The sequence below is a fragment of the Lissotriton vulgaris genome, chromosome 5 (assembly GCF_964263255.1).
Source record: "Lissotriton vulgaris chromosome 5, aLisVul1.2, whole genome shotgun sequence".
NCBI classification, from domain to species: domain Eukaryota; kingdom Metazoa; phylum Chordata; class Amphibia; order Caudata; family Salamandridae; genus Lissotriton; species Lissotriton vulgaris.
The window spans coordinates 1678866513-1678889046 of NC_141693.1; the positions used below are offsets into that span (position 1 = coordinate 1678866513).

Sequence of the window (22534 nt, forward strand, 5' to 3'; positions counted from 1 at the left end):
GATGAGAGGGATTTTTCATATTACTCGGCAGCGCACATAACGTATGCTCGACTTGACCATTTCCTGGTTACCCCATCTGCTTGGGCCTTGGTCACGGGGGCTGCTATTGAGGCGAGGGCTCTCTCCGACCACGCGCAAATTACCCTATCCCTACGCTTACCCACTGAGCGTTTAACGGCTTCAACACGATGGCACCTGCGAGACTCAATGCTTAGATCCCCAGACGTGGTTGCTGACATTCTGCTGTGCATCATTGACTATATAGCGACTAACAATAGGGAAGACACGCCACTTGTTTCGATTTGGGAGGCTCTTAAATTAGGAGTGCGAGGGGATCCTATAGCTGAGGCAGCCTTTGAAAACAAAGCTAGACGGGAGAAATGCGCAGACTTGGAAGCCACAGTGAAAGAACTTGAGGCTATCCACAAGCGCACAGGTGCCCCCCGAGTGTGGCGGCAACTGGAGGGGGCACAACTCCAGCTCCGTCGTCTGGATCTAGACCGAGCAAAACACGCAGTGGTCCGACTGAAACAAAAATACTTTGTTGGCTCAAACAAAGGCGGCCGAATGCTAGCGTATTGCCTTCAAAGCCAACACGAGGCCCACTCGGTTACGATGCTCCGCGATGGCGTTGGTCGGTCCCTCTCCGGTGACGCCGACATAGTCTCGACTTTTCGATCCTTTTATAGCTCCCTCTGTGCGGCAGACCCTTTTCTGCGGCCTATTCCCTCTTTTTACCTCAGTTGTGCTGCGGTGACTCTCCTACCTGTGGGCGACTCCGATGGCATGGAGGCGCTCATCCGCTTAGAGGAAGTGATGTCTGCCATCGCACGATTAAAGCTACAGAAGGCCCCGGGCCTGATGGCTTTAGTGCCCTTTTTTATAAAATCTATTGCGCTGAACTCGCCCCACTGCTCACCCGCCTGTTTAACTCATTCGCACACACAGGATCCCTCACCCCATCCATGCTGCAGGCTTCCATTTCAGTTATTCTCAAACAGGACAAGGATCCAGAACTTTGTAGTTCCTATCGCCCCATCTCATTACTAAACATAGATGTGAAATTATTTTCTAGCATATTAGCGCACAGATTGAACCCACATATGCCGGGCCTCATAGATCCGGACCAGTCCGGTTTCATCCTGGGGCGGCAGTGCGGGGACAATACCAAACATATATGTCACCTGATCGATAAAGTGCACCGGTCAAAAGAGGAAGCCCTGCTGTTAGCGATCGACGCGGAGAAGGCATTTGATCGCGTGCACTGGCCGTATCTCTTTGCGACACTTGAGCACTTTGGGCTGGGGCCGCGGTTTCGAAAATGGATCATGAGTGTTTATAGTGCGCCTCAGGCAGCGATACGAGTCAACTGCGTCCTCTCTGACTACTTTGCAGTGGGGCGAGGTACGATGCAGGGCTGCCCCCTCTCGCCCCTGCGGTTTGCTCTCTATATGGAGCCGTTGGCCGGGCGACTTCGGGATAACCCCCTTGTGTGCGGCATCTCCTTCGGCCTTGATCAGCAGCTCATTAGTCTATATGCAGACGATCTCTTCTTCTCTGTAGCACACCCACTAACCTCCTTGCCAGCTTTTGTGGATGACCTGCAGATGTTTAGCCAGTTCTCCGGATTTAAAATGAATATGATGAAGTCGCAAGTGCTTAATCTCACCACTACTCCTTTGACGGAGGGGATACTCTGCAATCGCTTTACCTTCGAGTGGGTGACCGATGGTATTACATACCTGGGTTTGGTCCTCCGCAAAAGCTTAGCACAGACTGCAGAACGGAATTACTCAACCCTATTGAAACAGGTCAGCACAGATATAAACCGTTGGCGTCGCCTTCCCCTAATTTGGTTTGGGAGAATGTCTGCAGTAAAAATGAATGTACTGCCACGGGCTTTGTATTTATTCCAAACTTTACCACTAGAACCCCCATCACACATTTTCCGACAGATACAGGCGGCGATCAAGGGATTTGTTTGGGGTCCGATCGCTCCGCGGCTATGGAAAACTCAGCTTCAACGGCCTAAGAAATTGGGTGGTCTATCTTTCCCTAATCTCACGCTATATTTTTATGCCTCGCAGTTACGCTATATAGTGGAGTGGAACCGCCCATTGACCGAGAAATATTGGGTCTTCATGGACCAGATGGTAGCGGGCCATCACATTTGGCACGACGTCTGGATGCCGCGCTCAGATCGCGCTCGGGCCTTTATTCCTCTCCGGTTACGCGTCCCACCTTGCGTGCTTGGGACAGGGTCTCCCGAAAAGCCAATTTGATCACGTTTCCCTCCCCCATGACACCGCTTTTCATGAACCCTGCCTTCCAGCCGGGGGTGAATAATGGAGCTGCTTCACAAAGGATAGAAGGGGGGTGTAAACGCCTAGCACATTTATTCGACCTTAGAGGCTTTATTCCTTTTAAGGAGCTCAAATCGGACTACAACCTATCCGACACTGATTTTTATTTACACTCCCAGATGTTACAATGGATCTCTGACACAGACACTCGATCACTAGCATACCGTCCGTTGATACCGTTCGAGAAATGGCTAATTAGCAAAAAAGACGACAAACACCTTGTCTCCGAAATGTACTCCTTCCTTTCCGCGGCCCTTCTTCGAACTCGCACTGCAGGTCAGAAGCGTTGGAAGGTGGAGCTAGGGGCGAGTTGACTGACAAGGAGTGGGAGGACGGTTTCTATCGCAGACACCACACTTCGTACTCCTCTAGCCACATGGAAACAGCCTTCAAGATTGCGACATATTGGTACTATACCCCTGACAGGCTCGCTAAATGGCAACCCCAATGCGATGGTCTCTGTTGGCGGGGCTGCAGTAACCCGGGGACACTGATCCACTTGCTCTGGCACTGCCCTAAATTAACCCGCTACTGGGAACAGATTCTTGATGACATTGATGCTACTTTCAATACCTTCATTCCCCGACTCCCTGCGTACACACTTTTAGGATTTCCTAACGCGATCACTTTTCCTCTGCGCTCCTTGAGGGGAAGACAAATGGCGTGATGCCTATGCCAATACCTGGGCCCCCTTCTTAACTGTTCTTACCAAGGAATTTTGAGAATTGTCCTGCCCACAATATCTACGTATTCTTAAGCTAGTCCCTGACGACATCTCGATCCGCACATGAGAAGGCGGGTCACGGACCTCCTATTCATTTACTGACCTCATAGGCCAAGAGCAGCAAGCTGGACCCTTGCGCTGCTGGTTTGCTTCTTCCCTTCTAGTAGGCTCACTGAGGAGATTGGGTGGGGAGAAGGGGAAGGACTTTGGGTGGGATTTTTTTTTATTTTACACTGTTTCCGGTCTGTTTACAGTTCCTCTGCGGATTACTGTGTTGTGCCTTCTGCCCCTGAGGGTCACTAAGCAACTACTGAGATTCCTGGCTACTCCAGTGCTTTATTGCCACCCTACTTAACCGTACATTGCTTGCTACAGTGCTTCAGACGCGGCCGGCCCTGTGGGGTTGTAGGCGGCTTGCTGTGTTTAACACCTAGAGCACATCTGCGCATTGTGATTTCACATTCATAACAGTTTCATGCATAGCCGGCCCTCTGGGTTGTAGGCGCCTCAACTTTGTTCTCTATATTTTATTCAGTCAAAAAAAGATTTAATACTAAAAAGCAAGATGTCATCATCCCTAGCAGTTGCATGAATAAGTTTGCTGGTAATGATTGGTTGGGCTGAAATTGAGTGGGAAGGGACTGGATCCTGTGAATCCTGGCTGTATTGGGAGAGGCTAGAGCTTTCTAAGTGTCTACAGTGGCTCCCAGATTTGTTTGTGTGTTGTAAGGCTGTAGATGAGACTTCAACGCATTTACTGTAAACCCTAGTTGGTGAAGTAAGTGAATAGTGGTTTGAATGTGTTGGAAACTCATTTGGTAAGTGCTGGCTTTGATGAGCGAGTTGTCCAGTTATGGGAATACATGGATGTTTTGTCTTCTCAGATGTGCTGCGACTTCTGCCAGACATTTGGTAAATATCCTGGGAGCAGTGATGACTCCAAACGGTAGTACTTTGAATTGGTAATGATGGCATGATGTCATGAATCTGAGGTATTTGCGATGAGCGGGATGAATTGGAATGTGGAAATATGCGTCTTTTAAGTCTAGAGTAGACATAAAATAGAGGTTTAGTTCTCCGAGGGCTAGAATAGTTCTACCAAGGAGTTTAGTGGTAACTGTCCTTTAATAAAGACTGGATCTGAGAGGGCAGGCTTATATTTGTTATCAATTCTGGGGATGAGAAAGTATAGGGAGTACACGCCTGTCCTTTGATGTTGTAACAACACAGGTTCTTTGGCTCCTTTGGACAGGAGAGACTGGACGACTTGCGAAGTAGATGTAGATGTTCTGGTGACATTTTGCGACAATGTGGTGGAATGTTTGGAGGATTGTTGGTAAGCTCCAGGCAATAACCATGATAGATAATTCCTAGCACCCATTTGTCTGTGGTGATAGATTGCCAAATGGAGAGGAATTGTAGAAGACGTACCCCATCAGATGTTTGGAGAGAAGTGTAGGCAAGTCACTGCTTGTTGGGGGAGGGGGGATTGCGTAGTGTGGAACCCCTGCCTCGACCTTTGTTGCCTCTGTATCCTCCTCTAAAGAAGCCCCTTGAAGAGGAAGATTGGCTATTCCCTTTGTAGGAAGCGTCAGTATTGTCTGAGGACATGGTTCTTGACCCTCCATGGTAGAATGAGCAACTAAAGGAGTCCAGATTAGAGGGAGACTGCAGAGCTCCCATTGACATGGCTACTTCTGTGTCTTTTTTAATCTTTTCTAATGACTTATCTACTTTGGGCCCGAAGAGATGTTCCTTGTCAAAAGGAGTATTTAAAATAGACCGACGCACTTCAGGTTTGAAACCAGAAATCCTCAACCATGCATGTCTCCTTAATAACTCACTAGTGTTGATATCTCAATGCGGTGTCTGCAACATCTGAAGTGCATCTAGTTGAGGTACTGGATATGAGCTTCCCTTCCTGGATAAGTTCAAGTTCAAGTTTGGCATTTGTATAGCGCACTACTCACCCAGAGGGTCTCAAGGCGCTTGAGGGAGGGGGGTACTTTAATTATCGAATATCCAAGTTTTTAGTTGTTTTCTGAAGGAGAGGTGGTTCTGAGTAAGGCGGAGGTGGGTGGGGAGAGAGTTCCAGGTTTTGGCCGCTAAGTAGGAGAAGGATCTTCCTCCCATGGTGGATCTATGGATGCGCGGAATTGCGGCGAGGGCTTGATTGGACGATCGTAGTTGGTGGGTGGGGGTGTAGAAGGACAGGCGCATGTTGAGGCATTCGGGTCCTATGTCGTAGAGGGCTTTGTGTGCGTGGGTGAGGAGGCGGAATGTAAGTCTCTTGTTGACGGGGAGCCAGTGGAGGTCTTTCAGGTGACCGGAAATGTGAGCTTGGCGGGGGATGTCTAGTATGAGTCTGGCTGAGGCGTTTTGGATGCGTTGGAGTTTTTTCAGTAGTTTGGCTGTGGTTCCGGCGTAAAGGGTGTTTCCGTAGTCCAGTCGGCTTGTGACCAGTGCGTGGGTGACCGTCTTTCTTGTTTCGGTGGGGATCCAACTGAAGATTTTCTTGAGCATACGTAGGATGTTGAAGCATGAAGATGAGACTGCGTTGACTTGTTTGGTCATCGAGAGGGAGGCGTCCAGGATGAAGCCTAGGTTACGTGCATGGTCCGTGGGTGTGGGTGCGTCTCCCAGGGCCGGTGGCCACCAAGATTCGTCCCAGGCGGAGGGGGATGATCCTAAGATGAGGACTTCCGTTTTGTCCGAGTTCAGTTTTAAACGGCTGTTCTTCATCCACTCTTCTACTTCTTTCATCCCTTCGTGTAGGTTTGTTTTGGCGGTGTTTGGGTCTTTGGTGAGGGAGAGGATCAGCTGGGTGTCGTCTGCGTAGGAGATGATGTTAAGGTTGTGTTAGCGCGCGATGGATGCGAGGGGGCTCATGTATACGTTGAAGAGCGTGGGACTGAGTGACGAACCTTGTGGTACGCCGCAGATGACTTCGGTGGCCTCTGATCTGAATGGGAGAAGTGAGATGGGGCGGTAGTTCTTAAGTTCGGTGGGGTCTGCTGTGGGTTTCTTAAGGAGAGCGCTGAGTTCTGCGTGTTTCCAACTTTCCGGGAAGGTAGCGGAGTTGAGGGAGCAGTTGATGACATCTCGGAGATGGGGTGCGATAATGGAGTCTGCTTTGTTGAAAATGTGGTGGGGATATGGGTCGGTTGGCGATCCTGAGTGGATGGAGTTCATCAGGTGGATGGTGTCTTCAGTGGTGATTGGGTTCCAGGCGTAAAGGTTGTTGGAGGGGCGTTTTGGTTCGGAGGTGGGCGGGGAGGATTGGTGTCCGGGCTGGTTTTCAAAGCTGTTATGAATGTCGGCGATTTTGTTGTGGAAGAATGAGGCTAGGGAGTCGCAGAGGTCTTATGAAGGAGTGATGTCGTTGGTGCCGGCGGTGGGGTTGGTGAATTCTTTGACGATGTTGAATAGTTCTTTGCTGTTGTGGGCGTTGTTGTCGAGTCGTTCCTTGAATGCTGATTTCTTGGTGGATCGGATCAGTTGGTGGTGTGGACGGGTGGCGTTCTTGAAGGTGGCCATGTTGTCAGTGGTTGGGTTTTTTCGCCAGGCTTTCTCGAGGGTGCAACAGATCTTCTTGGATTTCTTAAGGTCATCGTTGAACCAGGGGGCTTTTTTGCTATCTTGTTTGATTTGATGTTTTTCCAAGGGTGCCAATTAGTCGGCGCTGTGGATGATCCATTGTGAGAGGTTGGTGGCTGCAAGGTTTGGGTCCGATGAAGTAGCAGGGGGGTTTTGGTGAAGCGATGTGAAGAGCTGGTCGGTGGTAATTTTGTTCCAGTTTCTGGGGGGGTTTGGTTGTGGGTGGTTGTGGGTCGTAGTCTTTTTGTAGTTGAAGTGAACGCAGCTGTGGTCTGTCCAATGGAGAGCTGTGGTGTGATTGAAGGAGATGGGTTTGCTGGACGTGAAGATTGGGTCGAGCATGTGTCCGGCATAGTGGGTGGGGGTGTTAACGAGTTGTTTGAGTCCGAGATTGGCGAGGTTGTCCAGAAGGGTGGTGGTATTGCTGTTGTTGTTCTTTTCTAGATGGAAGTTGAGGTCTCCCAGTAGAATGTAGTCCTCGGAGGGGAGGGCGTGTGGGCTGATGAAGTCAGTGATGTCTTTGCTGAATTGTGTTCGGGGACCTGGTGGTCTGTAGATGAGGGTGCCTCTGAGTGTGGTCTTGGGGTCGGTGTGGATCTGAAAGTGAAGGTGTTCGGTGGCTGTGAGCTTGTCATCGGAACTGGTCGTGATGCGGATGGTGTTCTTATGGACGATGGCGATGCCTCCTCCTGTTTGGGTGATGCGGTCTTTACGGATAATCTTGTAGCTGTCCGGGATGGCTATGGCGATGTCGGGTGCTGATGAGGCGTTCATCCAGGTTTCTGTAAGAAAGGCAACGTCCGGCGATGTGGTGTCGAGTAGGTTCCAAAGTTCAATGGCGTGACTGTGGACCGAGCGGGTGTTGAGCAAGATGCATTTCAGGTGGTTGTTGTCGGAGCTCTGTTTGGAGTTTGTGGATTTGGTGTGCGTCTTGATGCAGTCGAACTTGCAGGAGTGGCAGGTGAAGGGTCCATGTGTGTGTCCTGGGGCGGCCTAGAAGCAGTTTGCTGGACGGCCGGGGTTAAGGGCTGAGAGGGTAGCGGCGTCGTACGTTAGGCGGGTGGAGTGCGTTTTGCGTGGGCCAGGTGGCCTGGCGCTGGGCGCGGACGGGCGTAGACGGGCTTACCTTTGGCGCACCTTCGGCGCGCATGGGGCGTGTCCGCTGCGCGTGAACGCTGCGCGCAATTGCATCTGACATAAGTGGATAGTGGAGGGGGCGGAGCGAGGGAGGGTCAGCTGGGAGGCGGGAGCGGGGTGGAGGGCCGGGCACAAACAAACAACAAAATGGCAGCGAGCCAAAGGCCAAGCAGGACGAGACTGCACACTCAGGCACAGAATAAACAATCAGGGAAAGGCAGCAATGCAATATCTACTGTAAATGAAAGCGCAGCTCAGCAGTAAAGCGCTACGATAATTTTACAAATATGCTCAAAATAGTTTCTGAAGCAATGCGAGCAAAGCGCAACTTAGGACAGAGGTAGAGAGCAATTTAGGGTAAAGAGTAGTCTGGCAGTATAGCGTTACGATACCCGGTCCAAAGCAGGGAGCAGCGTGAGGAGCGACCGCTTCTGAAGAGTTCAGGACGGTCACAGCGCTAGCCCTGGTGGGTCGAGCCTAACCTTTCTGTGGGAGGGAGGGTCAGCTGGGAGGCGGGAGCGGGGTGGAGGGCCGGGCACAAACAAACAACAAAATGGCAGCGAGCCAAAGGCCAAGCAGGACGAGACTGCACACTCAGGCACAGAATAAACAATCAGGGAAAGGCAGCAATGCAAAATCTACTGTAAATGAAAGCGCAGCTCAGCAGTAAAGCGCTACGATAATTTTACAAATATGGCCAAAATAGTTTCTGAAGCAATGCGAGCAAAGCGCAACTTAGGACAGAGGTAGAGAACAATTTAGGGTAAAGAGTAGTCTGGCAGTATAGCGTTACGATAGCCGGTCCAAAGCAGGGAGCAGCGTGAGGAGCGACCGCTTCTGAAGAATTCAGGACGGTCACAGTTCAGTTCAGGACAAAATACTGGGCTGTTGCTTTGTGCTCACTGGGAGGTGTTGTAGCAACTGCTCCATTTCCAGTGTGCCCTATCGTATCTTGCTAGCAGGGCCTGGGTGTTGGCAATTCGCCAATGATTTGTTGCTTGGGCAGCTACTCGTTTACCGGAGGTGTCTACTAGTTTTTACTCTGTCTGGAGGGGGAGCATCCCCTGTAGTCTGTGAATTGGCCCGCTTACGGGCATTAGAGACCACCAAGGAGTTTAGTGGTAACTGTCCTTTAATAAAGACTGGATCTGAGGGGGCAGGCTTATATTGGTTATCAATTCTGGGGGTGAGAATGCGAGCATGCACTGGATCTTTAAAGATATCATCAGCGTGTCTCATCATACCATTAAGCATAGGTAGAGTATGGCTAGCCCTTTGTGTGCTACTGAGCGTTTTAAATAGGAAATCTTCCTCTAGAGATTCCTTGTGCAATTGTACCGCATGATATTCTGCAGCTCTAGCAAGTAATTCTAGATATCCTACATTGTCGTCAGGAGGGGAAAGCTTTTCAGGGTAAAGATCTGGGTCATTAATTGTAGGTGAATCAATATTATAAACCTTCCAGGGGTCTACTGGTAAAATATTGGCACCCCATCTCCATCATCATCATCATTAGGTGGTGGTGGTGGAGAGTTAGTTGGTGTAATCAGTAAATGCTGCAAAGGTGGAGAAGATGGTGTAGGGGAACGTGGTGGAGGAGGGGAGGGGTTAGTACCTACATTCTTCCTCTTTAAAGGAATATGGTAAAGAGTGTCCCACAAGTCAGGTTTGCGTTTCTGAGATGATTTAGTAAGAAGATGTCCTGTTTCTGTATTTATATAAAGTTCCTTTTGTTTTGGGTCCGATTTGGGTGTTGGGGAGGGTCGAAAATCGGATCCTGCAGCTTCGAAGGAACAGTTTTAGGTTTCAGCCCCAAGGATTTCGGTGCTGGGGTAAAATGGCTTTTCGGCACAGAAGGTTTCGGTGCCGAAGGAAGCTTTGCTTTTGGTGTCAATGATTTTGGCTCTGAAGCGGTTTTTGGCTTCAAGTCTGCAGGTTTCGGCTTGGTACCAGACTTTGGTGCGACTCGAACCAGAGTCGGAAAGCTTAGTGACGTGTTTTGGTGTCGAGCCGGAGAGCGGGGTGTCAAAAACATCTTGCCGGTGCCGACCATGGTCAAAGGCGGGGGTGGGACCGAAGCCTTTTGTTTCGGCTGAGTTGGAGTTTGGGTCAAGTGGCGTTCAGTACTCATGGGATGTTGACCTTGTGGCAAGTCTTCTTCCATCTAGGAGTCCGATTCTGGAAGGAGGCAAGTTCTTCTTGTTCTTCCTCGGCTCCTTGTCTGTCAAATTTGTGCTTGGATCGTACGCCAAAGATGTCCAACGTGTATTCAAAGTTTTGACTCTGCATTTCGCTACGTTGAGCCCGACGATCACGGAGTGTTTTCTTCAATCGGAATGATCTGCACACATCGCAGTCCTGTTCGTTGTGCTCCGGAGACAAGCACAAGTTGCATTCTTTGTGCGAGTCGATGCGCGGATACTTGGTGTGGCACCAAGGGCAGAATTTAAATGGAGCCCGTACCATCGACTGCGAAGTGGACCGTCGCGGTTAGGCCGGATGGCTTTCCCGAAGATCTTCAATCGAAATAGAAGTTTTACTTGACGGATACAATACACTGAGAAGTGGGTTACGCGTTTGAAACAATACCGACATAGGAAGAGTGGATTGCGCACCGGGGGGAGGGTGGAACCCAAAGCAACGGTTTCGTTGGGGAGCGCAGCAATCCAAGTCCGAACCCGATGGCGGGAAAAAACTAACAATGGAGCGATGCCCATGCGCACTATCACCGAAAAGAGGAGTAACCTACCTCGTGACTGGAAAGACTTCTTTGAAGAAAAACAACTTGCAAACATCCGGATCCAACCCTTGATAGCAGGAGTATGCAAAGCATGTGATCCACAGCTCACATGCTACGAGCACCTGTCTTTCTCCGTATTTAGACTAATCACCAAATAAATGGCAAGACTTCAATCGCTGGCAGAAGACAAAAACACATTCAAAAGGCGAACACACACATGGACTGTAATCAACAACTACGGCTATTTAAAACAAGCACCTTACTTAAGCCTCACATTCTCTGCCTTTTATAAGAAACGATTGATGGCACTCCGGTTTGGTGAGCTACTAACAACAGCAGATCAACCTAGCTGGAAATATTCAAGTTCTGCGAGGGGTTTGTGAGTATTCAGAAATGTATTGGCGCACAACAGGTAGTGGTTGGGTCAAGAGAAATGTTAGCTTGTGGTTGGTGCAACTGGATCAGAGAGAACCCTAAACTCTGAAAAGCAGGGGTGGAGGAATTCCTTCCCTGTAGTTAATTATAAGCAAAATCCGATGCACACAACAAATCAGCGTGATATGAATGATCACCAGCAATAGATAAGGATGGAGTCACACAGATGTATTCTTTTTGTGTCGTTTTATTGGAATGCATATATTGGGAACATGAGACCAGCCGAAACGTGTTTCGTCAAGCAGGGTGTTAACCCGTGACTCTTCAGGGCTGTTGAGAGGTCATGAGAGGCGGGGTCGGGGGAGCGGTGATATTTCCAACCCGGTCCTGATCGGGCGTTTTCACAAAATTGTGAACGTACTATTCGGGTACGCTTTAATTGTTCCAGTAAGCAAAACGTCGGAAAGTAGTGCTTGCGGCGTGTAAAGCTGTCTAATGTTGCCGCAGTATTTAAAGCTGGGGTTCGTGGTGGGTCCGGGTGTTATCGATCTCGGGTCTCGCTGGGTGCGGAGAAGAGCTGGAAATATAACAGCCTCATAACATGTAGATTTTGTGGACAATCAAAAGAGGATTTTATTCTCCTGATTTGTAACTGCACATACTTTTATTCTGCACGAGTCACTTAATTGCATTTAGACTTTAAAAAGTGAAAAATTAGGACATGCAGGGCCTTGCCTTAATCCATCGGACCACCAGCTGAACTATAAGCTGGTAAAGTTTTTTAAGTATCACGAACTAGCCATAAAAAACATTCTTGTTCAATCAACATTATAAAGAAAACTCTTTTTTCTCTTTTGTAAATCATGCAATCAAATCAAGAAGGTTATATGTGTCTAATAGTTTTATTTTAGATACAAAAATGTCTGTAGGTAATAACATTGTTACGGTTTTAATTCACTAAACAATAACATCTCTCTCTCTCACACCCCTTGCCACTGATGGAATAAATCTCTTACTATTTCCAAGGTGGACAGAGAGGAGAGAGGGAATGCCCACAAATGTACAGGTCTGTGGGTTTTTCCAAGCTTCCAAGGCAAACCAGGCTTTGGAAAACTCCCTTTCAACCCATTCAATAGGATTTACAAATGTGGAATTCTCTGCAGTCGCGAACAAAATGCTGATTTTCTTGTCACATTTACACCCACCAGGAATCCCAACATGGATTGCTGACTGCTGTACAAAGGGTAAAATTACCTCTATGAATACGGTCCTAGATATCAGAATACCCTATACCCTTGTAGGTATCGCAGGGTAACATCCATCGGATGCATACTTTTGCAGTTCAATGTGCTCTACATATTTTGATGGTTTGTATTATGGAGATTTCTCTCCTATGCATACTGTATTTTTTGGGTTTTTTCAGACTACATAACATTTAAAAAAGTTAAATACAATGGTGTAGTCAAGCTTACAGAGGAGTTGAGGGGTGCAGACAGCTAACATGTTTAATTAAATGTCAAATATAATTAAATTTAGTTACTACCATGTTTAATTACAATGAAACCGGGTTTACCAACGTTATTACTTTAGAAAAAAGTGTTACAATATAAAAGTTCAACCGTGTTATTGTCAGTACAAAGCTGTACCTCGTTATTCATATAATAAAGATCTAGATGATGTCCAAAGGTTTTCACTTTCAGTTCTACGTCTTCATATTTGACTGGCCTGTTAAACTGAAGAATTCTGAAATGAGAAAAATGTCATTAAATGCACACTTAGATTTCAAAATTCGCCATCAGATTAAAAACAGAAATTGTAATTGCAGACGGTCAGACTTCTCAGTGCAAGCCTGATTAAACTCATAATACATATGAACAAGCATTTACAATGCAATAGGTCTCGCATTGACGCAAGTTTGAGCTATTGGCATTGCAAATAACAATGCCTTTAATTCTTGCTTTCTTTTTAAAAACATAAATAAAAGGCATTGTAATTTACAATGTCAATAGCTTAAACTCGCGTAACTGCGACACCTATTGCATTGCAAATGCTTCTTTTGCTTGAGCAGATTTTGTTAGCAGTAGAAGTGATAAGGAAACATATAGGCCTTCCGCTTTAGCAGATTTGTGCCCAGGACACGCAGCATTTAGTGAATCTGCAGCCCTTTATCATCTTAGGCTGGGTAGTCTGGATGCAGCCAGGAGAATTGGTTTTAGTATTTATGCATGTACGTTTCCCGACTTGCTGCAAACTGTTGTGATCATATATGCCTGGTCCCCTGCTTATATTATGTTGTACTTCAGTAATACGGCTGACCGGGGACATTTCGTTGGGTATGCACTTACATTGTATGGGGAGGCTTGCAAGTAACTTGCTGTACACTGCCTTGGAGAGGGTTGTGCTGTGCTTTTTATTCATAATTCTCGCAGTTTTAACCTTGCAAGTTTAGAGTTGTTGTCGATTTGTAAATATGTATTCAATGTATACCGCTTTTATGGTCCTAGTGACCAAACAAAAGTGTTTGACTGACAATAATAGCACCGCTATGCAGTTATACATCATGTATATTAAACAGAATTTATATACATTTTTTCAACACATTTATTTTGTTCAGTGTATTTTTAAATACCACTGCACTCCAAGCACTAAGAAAATTAAACAAACTACTATTAACAGGTTTGTTCTAACTTCATACAAACTTCTTTCAAAAGCAAAATGCTTCTGTTGGAGCACTGTCTCTGCCTATTATTCGCCTGTGGATGGAATCGTATGCTGTCCTTTACCGTAGCGCAGGGCACCCTGTTGTCTACTTGTGAATGGAATGGCAGAGACACCGTTTTCTTCTCTGCTGAGATGTCACACCTGTCCCATAGATATTCTAAGCACTCCACATCAGTGGTCATTATGGTTACGCTGAAACAATTAAACAAAGGGTGCCGGGCAGCACCTGTCACGGAAAAGGTGAGAATGAAAACACTCTTCTCCGAAAACAATAAAAACAAGCACTGACATCACTGTACCAGGTTTCCAAGGGTTGCAAAAACCACAGTGAAGGAAGGAGTGGGTAGGGGGAGATTCCAGCAGGAAGAATGTTTAGTTCTAAATATAAAGAAAACTTTTTGACCATTTGGTATTAAATTGGTCCCGCTGTGTTTTACCCACGCACTCCTCGCCAGTGCTTAGATAGTAGTTACGCACAAAAAGTAAATGAAAAGTTGGGTATTAGCACACACAAAAAGGGCGCGCAAACATTTGTGCACATGACACCCCCCACCCCCGGGTGAGTGGGGGGGTGGGGTGGGGGGGGGGGGTTGCTAAGAAAAAAATTCGGGGGGCTGAACCTTTAATCAAGAGGCAGAGTGGAGCTGCAGTGGCTCTTAGAAGGGGTAAAACAACAGCAAGGCCTCATTAACATTCAAATGGTCTTTTGAAGACCTGTGAAGTGTTCGGGTGCGGCTTTGTATGTGCCCGGGAAGTGTCTCGTCCCGGGCACACACACATGAGGAGGGGGGGGGGGAGCGCGGCGGGGACTAAAGCCCGGTGAGTCCAATGGGTGTTGCGCGCCTGGTTCCTGCTCATAGGACCGATTCGCCAAAAACATTTACATATTAGGCCAGACAGACATGTGCAAGATCAAATATTCCAAAACCTAGCATTTGTTTCTATGTTACATGTATGTTGCGTGTGTGTCCTTTTTGAAAACTGTGGTAACTTCAAAGAAATCAAGCAACCAACTTTACTGTATGTTTGGCAACTTTACAGGTGTTTCTCGATATATTTGTAAACTCTGTTTTGTGTTTGTGTTGTTAGTTAAAACGGGGGCTCTGTCAGTCTCAGCAGTTGCAGGGAATGACACTGGGTCCAGGTCCTCTCACCCCAGCAGCAATTACCTGCGAGCCCAGGTAGTGCTTGAGGCACTCGCACACCGCCTTCTTGCAGCTAATGGAATGAGTGGGAGAGGTGGAAAAGTGTATGCAAATCTACCTGACCAATTCATCCAGATTGTATTGCATTTAGACAATGGGTATAGATATCTGGCGGCGAAGCTTGGGCTTTTTGCATTTGAATGTGTGGCGAAGAGATCTATCTCTCGATGTCCCAACATTTGGAAAAACAGTTGAAGAACTTGTGGATGAAGTTCCCACTCGTGAATCTGTTGGCTTTGATTTCTTAACAGATCTGCCATTTGATTCTGGATTCCTGGAAGATGCTGGGCTAAAAGGAATATGTTTTCAGGAATAGCCCACCTCCATATGCTCTGTGCTAATTGAGAGACCTGCAGAGAGTGTGCCCCCCCCTGTTTTTGTAAATAATACATTGCTGTTATATTATCCATCCGGACTAAGACAGCTTTGCCTGATATGTGTTTCTGAAATGATTTTAATGCTAGAAAGATTGCCAGTAACTCCAAATGATTTATTTGGAGTAGCTTTTGCTGAGGTGTCCATGTGCCCTGTGTGATGTGATGTAGTAGATGAGCTCCCCAGCCAGTGAGCGATGCGTCTGCTGTTAGCACGATCTGTGGAACCGGCTCTAAGGAACGGTCTCCCTTTGGAAAGGTTTTGGGTGTTCCACCACTGCAGAGAGCGATATGTGCGGCCATCCACCAACACCAGATCTGTTAGCTGACCTTGAGCTTGGTTCCACTGACTTGCTACGCATTCCTGCAAGGGGCGCATCTGGAGTCGTGCATGAGGTACTATGAATGTGCAAGAGGCCATCACCCTATTAGATGCATAAACACTCGAGCTGGAAGTGAGTGTTTCGGCTGGAATTTTGTTATAAGGGCTTGCATGCTTGCTATCCTGGTGGGATTGGGATATGCAAGGCCTTTTGAGGTGTTTATTGTGGCACCTAGATATTGTTGGATGTGGGATGGTTGGAGGTGAGACTTTGTGAGGTTTATTGTAAACCCTAAGTCATGGAGTAGTTGGATTGTGGTACATGTGTGATTTACACACTGGGTATGCGACTTGGCTTTTATGAGCCAGTCGTCAAATTATGGGAAGACATGAATTTGTTGTCTTCTTAAGTGGGATGCTACCACTGCCAGACATTTTGTTAAGACTCTGGGTGCTGTGGAGACTCCGAATGGGAGAACCTTGAACTGATAATGCTGACCGTCCACTACAAACCGAAGATATTTCTTGTGAGCAGGGTGAATGGGAATGTGGAAGTAGGCGTCCTTGAGATCTAAGGTGGCAAGGAAATCGCATTGTTTGAGTAGAGGAAGGACCTGTTGAAGAGTGATCATATGAAAATGGTCTGATTGTATGTAGAGGTTTAATGGTCTGAGGTCTAAAATGGGCCTCAGGGTTACGTCCTTCTTTGGAATGAGAAAATACAGGGAATAAACCCCTGTGTTTTGATGATGCAGGGGAACTGGTTCTATTGCATGTTTTTGTAAGAGGGAGAGCACCTCTTGTTTTAGAAGTGTTATATGCTCTGTTGACATTGGATGCTGTTTGGGTGGTATGTTTGGGGGAGTTGAAGTGAGCTCCAGGCAATAACCGGATTGTATGATTCGTCTCACCCACCTGTCCGTGGTAATGGTGTTCCAGACAGGTAGGAACTGTAACAATCTTCCCCTGACCGGAGTATAATGGTCTGGGGGGAGTGGAGGGAAGTCATAGTTTGGAGGTGGAGGCAGTGCGAGTATTGATAGTTTTGTCTCTACCCTTGTTGTTATTGCCCCTGTAGCCTCCTCTGTAATAACCTCTGGTAGAGGAGGTCTGGGTGGGATTGTTATAGGAGGTGGAGGAGTTGTCAGTGGTAAAACCTCTAGAGGCGCCCCTATAAGAGGAGCGAAGAAAGGAGCTTCTGGGAGTTTGCGGTTGCAAAGCTCCCATTGATTTGGCAATATCAGTATCTTTTTTCATATTTTCTAATGATGAATCTACACTAGGCCCAAATAAATGTTCCTGGTCAAAGGGTTGGCTTAATATGGTAGTTTGAACTTTGGGTTTCAACCCCGAAATACGTAGCCAAGCATGTCTCCACAAAAGAATACTGGTATTGATAGCTCGGGAGGCTATATCTGCAGCATCAGAGCACATAGAATAGATGTATTAGTTATAAGTTTCCCTTCCTAGATGAGATCATTGGCCCTTGTTTTATATTGATCTGGAAGGTGTTGTAGTAGGGTCTCTAGTTTGTCATAGTGTGCCCTATCATACCTATCCAGCAAAGCCTGTGTGTTGGCAATTCTTCATATGTTGGCTGCCTGGGACGCTGTTCTTTTACCAGATGCGTCCAACAGTTTTGACTCCTTATCAGGAGGTGGAGCATCGCTGGAGGTCTGATAGTTAGCCTTTTTCCTGGCGTTGGAGACTACCAAGGAATCTAAGGGAAGCTGCCCTTTAATGTAAACAGGGTCAGCTGGGGCAGACTTGTATTTATTTTCCACTCTGGGGTTAATGACTCTAGCCCTTCAGGATCTTTGAAGATTTCAGGAGCGTGTTTGATTACCCCTTTTAACATTGGAAGAATGGAAGTGGACCTTTGAGATGGTGCAAAAGTGTGCATGAGGAAATCCTCTTCTATAGGGTCTGTGTGCAAATTCACACCGTAGTATTCTGCAGCTCTGTGTATGAGCTGAGTAAATCCTATAGTGTCCTCTGGAGGGGATGGTCTAGAAGGGTAGATATCATCTTTTGGTGTGTCAGGAACATCTGGTATGCCATGCGTCATTTGGGATATTAGGATGATTAGGCTCCCCTAAAGGTTCATCATCCCCTCCCTCCCCAAAGTCGTCCTTATCATCCTGAGGTGGAGGAGATTGTGAGGGTACTGGAGATGGGATAGGAGAGATGTGGTGTGGAGGAGGTGGTGGAGAAGGATGTCTTAAAGGGGAAGTGGCAATGTCTCTTTTCTTTAAAGGGAGTGGAGCTGGTGCAGGATTGTCCATTTTCCTTTTGTTGGAAGTACTAACTATAAGGTGACTTGTCTTTGGGTCTATTTCAAGAGTTTTTGGGGTTTGATCAGGTCGAAAAAGCTCCTCCTCTGGATTGTCTTGCTTTGGTGCCGATTTTTTCGGGTCTGACTGTTTGTGTGGCACAAGTTTTGAAGTTGTTTTATGCTCCTTAGGTTTCGAATCAGGAGTTTTCCTGGGTTCCGAAGGTTTAATTGGGGTCTTCGGACCCGGTTGTTTGTTTGGTACCGATGATTTTTTCGTATCCCGAGGTTCAATGGCAGTGGATTCCGGTGCTGAATACGCAGATTTGGAACTAGACTTCGGTGCGGATGAAGACAGTGGTTTCTCTTTGGGTTTGTCTTTTGTTTTCGGTGCCGGGGATAGGGTTTCGATACGGACGATTGGCTGGCTCGATCACGAATTGCCTGAAGGGTTATGTGTTGAATTCTTTGCAGGGCCTGAAAGTGGGGCGTGGCACGTTTTGTCCCGTTGTGCACCTAGGCCCGAGGGTCAGTACTTACGACCCACTGCCCTGGAGTGATGTCTTCGATGTCGGAGTCGTCGGCTTTGGAGGCGCTAAAGTTGCCCTCTTCGATCTGCTCCTGCTCTGGTACATTGATGCCTTCTTGGAAGATATCATCTGGTATCAATGTCGATGATCAAGCCATAGTTCTTCGAGCCCGACGATCCCGTATTGTTTTCTTGGAGCGGAAAGAAGCATAAGCTGGACAGTCTTTGGCCTCGTGCTCGGGCGAAAGGCAGAGGTTACACACCTCGTGAAGATCAGTGTGTGGAAACTTGGATCCACGTTAAGGACACTTTTTGAAAGGAGTCCTTTCCATGAGCCAAAGGGCCTGATGGCACAGATAGGCCCGAAGGCCTACGTCGACGACTGGAATAGAAAAATTTAAGTTTGAAGAGATGTGCGTAGAATGGGAAGTGCGTAGAATGGGAAATGCGATCGAAAACAATACCGGAGAATGGGTGAAGGATTGCGCGTGGAAAGGTAGATCGGTAACGACACTGAACTGGAGCGCGACAAACACATCCGAGCCCGATGGCATAAAAGAACAATCTGAAGATGGAGTCGATGCCCATGCGCACTATTGTCCACAGGAGGAATCACCTATCTCATGACTTCCAAAGACTTCTTCCAAGACAACAACAAAGTGCAAACCTCCGGGCCCAACACCAAATGGCGATCTATGCATAGTGTGTGATCTGCAGCTCATATGCCTCGAACCTTCAATTTCTTTCACAAATACAATAAATTCAAAACCTACACCATTTATTCTGCATAAAACACAAACTCCCTCAAATGTTTACCCATGTTCATGTTTTTAATTTCCAGATGAAGTGGCTTACTCAAATGTGTATTGCTTTCCCTAAAACGGTGTTTCTTAGTTAGGCTAAGACGCATGAATAGAGTGAATGTTGGTGGTATCCCTACAAGTCACACAAATTTACTGTGCTCCTTTATCACATGAATATGGAAGTAGATACCGTTTACGAGGATCACACACTAGTGCACACACAAAATTCATTTGTAGGAGCTGACACTTCAACAATGTGGCATTATTTCTTACTAGAGTCATCCATATACATTTTGGCTATTCTGATTTAAGAAAGTGATACTGAAGGAGTAGACAAGGATCAATCAATCAAACTTGTAAAGCACAACACAGTAACACCTAGTGGTATTGGGGTGCTGTGTCTCTGTCGAAGAGCCAGGTCTTGAGTCTCTTTCGGAAGTCTGCCAGTGAGGGGGCTGTACGGAGCTGGAGGGGAAGGTCGTTCCAGGTCTTCGCAGTGATGTAGGAGAAAGAGCGGCCACCGTAGTGGCTGAGACAGATGCTGGGTGTGTGTGCTAGGGCAAGTCAAAAGGAGCGCAGGTGTCTGTAGGGTTAGTGGAAGTTTAGTCAATGTTTGATGTAGGCAGGTCCAAGGTTATGGAGTGTTTTAGAGGGGTGCATTAGGAACTTGAACTGGCATTTCTTCTAGATGGTAGATGGGGAGCCAGTGGATGTCTCACAGGTGGGGGTTGATGTGTGTTTGTTTGAGGAGGGCCACAATGAGTCTGTCTGTGGCAATCTGTATGGTCTGGCGTCTTCTGAGGAGGTGGGTGGAGATGCTGGCACAGAGGGCTTTGTGGTAGTCGAGGCGGCTGGTGATGAGGGCCCGGTAGTCGAGGCGGCCGGTGATTAGGGCCTGAGTGACTGTCTTCCTGCTGTTGATTGGGATCCATCTGGAGGTTCTGCGGAGCATGCAAAGTTTGTTGAAGCAGGAGGAGGCGACTGTGTTGACTTGTCATTTCATGGTCAGTTGGCTGTCAAGGATGATGCTGAGGTGTGTGTGTAGACCAGAGTTCTGTAGGTCACCAGCTGTGGTCCCATGCAGAGGTGTTCTTCCTGAAGATCAGTACTTCGGTTTTGTCAGAATTGAGTTAGAGGTAGTTGTCTCTCATCTATTTTGCTATGTTGGTCATGGAGTCGCAGAAGTTGGATTTGGTGTTGGAGGGGTCCTCAGTGAGCAAGAGGATCAGTTGAGTGTCGCCTGGGTAGGAGATTATGCTGAGTCTGTGGGATCTGACCTCTGCAAGGGGGGTCATGTAGATGTTGAACGGGGTGGGGCTGACGGATGATGCTTGTGGTACACTTCATAAGCGATCTTTGGGTGCAGAGGTGAAGGGAGACAGTAGGATGCTCTGTATGCGTCCTGTAAGGAAGGTGGCAATCCACTTGAGGGCTTCTTGCTGTATACCTATGTTGCACAGCCTGTTAATGAGGGTGTTGTGGGAGATGGTGTCACAAACCGCAGAGAGGTCAAGGAGGATCAGGGCTGCAGTTCCTTCACGGTTGAGGAGTTTTCGGATGTTATCTGTGGCGGTGATCAGTGCCGTCTCGGTGCTGTGGATTGCACAGAATCCGGATTGTGAGACTTCCAGTAGGTGGTTTTGTTCCAGGAATTTGGTGAGCTGCTGGGTGAATGCTTTGTCAAGTACTTTGGCTGGGTAGGAGTGCAGGGAGATTGGATGTTAATTTCTGAGATCGTTGGGGTTGGCGGAGACTTAGGAGGGGTCTGATGTCTGCATGTTTCCATCTGTCCAGGAAGGTTGCTATGGAGATAGAGGTGTTGAGGATGCTGGAGAGTTGTGTGCTGATTTGGTTTGTTGCGCGGTTGTAGAGGTGGTGGGGAGTTAGGGGTCGGTGGACACCCCGGAGTGGATGGAAGACATGATGACTGAGGTGGTCAGGGCAGTGAGCGGAGATCAGGTGGTAATGGTTTGCTGATGTTCGTTGGTTGGGTGAAGTCGTTGGGGTTGAGGGTGATGGGCTGGAGTTTGAAATTATTGTAGATGTTGATTATCTTGCTGTGGAAGTAGCCTGAGAGGGTGTTGCAGATTTCTTGGAAGGGTTGGATTATGTTTTCTATGGCTAGGGTGTCGGAGAATTCTCTGACTATTTTGAAGAGTCCCTTTGTGTTTTTGGCCGTGGTGTCAATGCGGGTGGTGATGGTTGCTTTCTTGGCTTCTTTGATGTGCCGGTGAACATTGCTGAGGGCTGTTTTGTGAGCTGCTCTGTCGACGGGGTTCTTGGTGGTGCGCCATCGTTTCTCCAGTTGGTGGCAGTTGTTCTTGAGGGTCTTGAGTTCTGGGGTGTACCAGCTGGCATGATTGGAAGTTGTATTTTGGAGGTTTCAGTGGTGTGCCTCTGTCGGCGCTGTCGGTAATCTAGGCGGCAAAGTTCTGGAAGGCCGGGTAAAGGTCTTTTGAGGCCTTGGGTTGGTTGGTGGAGAGGGCCTGTGACCACTGAGTTTCGATGACCTTGCTCCAACTGCAGAAGGAGGAGATCTGACGCCTGGTGATAATGTGCTGGGAGTCGGTGATGGTGAAGTGTAGGATGGTGTGGTTATTCCAGGTGAGTTCTGTGGTGTGGCTGAATTTGATTCTGTCGCTGAATGTGAACATGGGGTCGAATGTGTCTTTGGCATTGTCCGTGGGCTTGGTGACCAGATAAGGCTGATGTTGTTCAGGTTCTCCAGGAGGACAGTGGAGCTGGTGTTGATGTCGTCATTGATGTAGAAGTTGAGGTCGCCGAGTAGGATGTAGTGTGCAAGAGTAGATTGCTAGGAGAGCAATGAGGTTGGAGATGGCGATGCAGAATGTTTCTTGGGGTAGGACATTGAGGTGTTCGATGAGAGGCATGATGTTGGTGTTGGTGCATCTGATGGTTTACTTGAAGATGATGGCGATGCCTTGGCCTTGTTTGTTGGCGAAGTCTCAGCATATCATCCTGTAGCCTTTGGGAGCGGCGGTGGTGATGTCAGGTACAAGGAGGGATCAGCCACGTGTCGGTGATGAAGGAAACTATCATGGCGAGGGTGGTGATGGTATCCCAGATTGCCGTGGCTTGTTTGCAGAGTGAGCAGGAGTTGAGCAGGATACAATGGAGTGGTTGAGGGGTGTTCTTAGTCTTGTGGACAGAAGCAGTGCAGGATCTTTTCTAGGTTGTGTTGCAGGAGAAGTGGCAGTGTCAGCAGTTGAAGGTATCTTTAGTGAGTCATTGGGAGAAGGAGTTCCTTGGTGGTTAACCGGCAGGAGGGCCAGGAGTCCTGGTGCTGGGTGATATTTAACCGGTGATGCGTTGGCGAGAGGATTGCAGAAAATAACCATAAAAGAATGAAAG

At 47.6% G+C, this 22534-nt stretch overlaps 1 protein-coding gene across 2 annotated transcripts in view; it reads right to left on the reverse strand.

Moving 5' to 3' along the window:
* MAP3K3 (mitogen-activated protein kinase kinase kinase 3) overlaps positions 1 to 22534 on the reverse strand; it is a 1347292-nt gene that overhangs the window by 931250 nt on the left and 393508 nt on the right. For both annotated transcript variants that reach the window (XM_086923814.1, XM_086923815.1), the window contains exon 4: positions 12583 to 12679. In XM_086923814.1, the coding sequence (XP_086779940.1) occupies positions 12583 to 12679 (97 nt within the window). The remainder of the gene's footprint in view (positions 1 to 12582; positions 12680 to 22534) is intronic.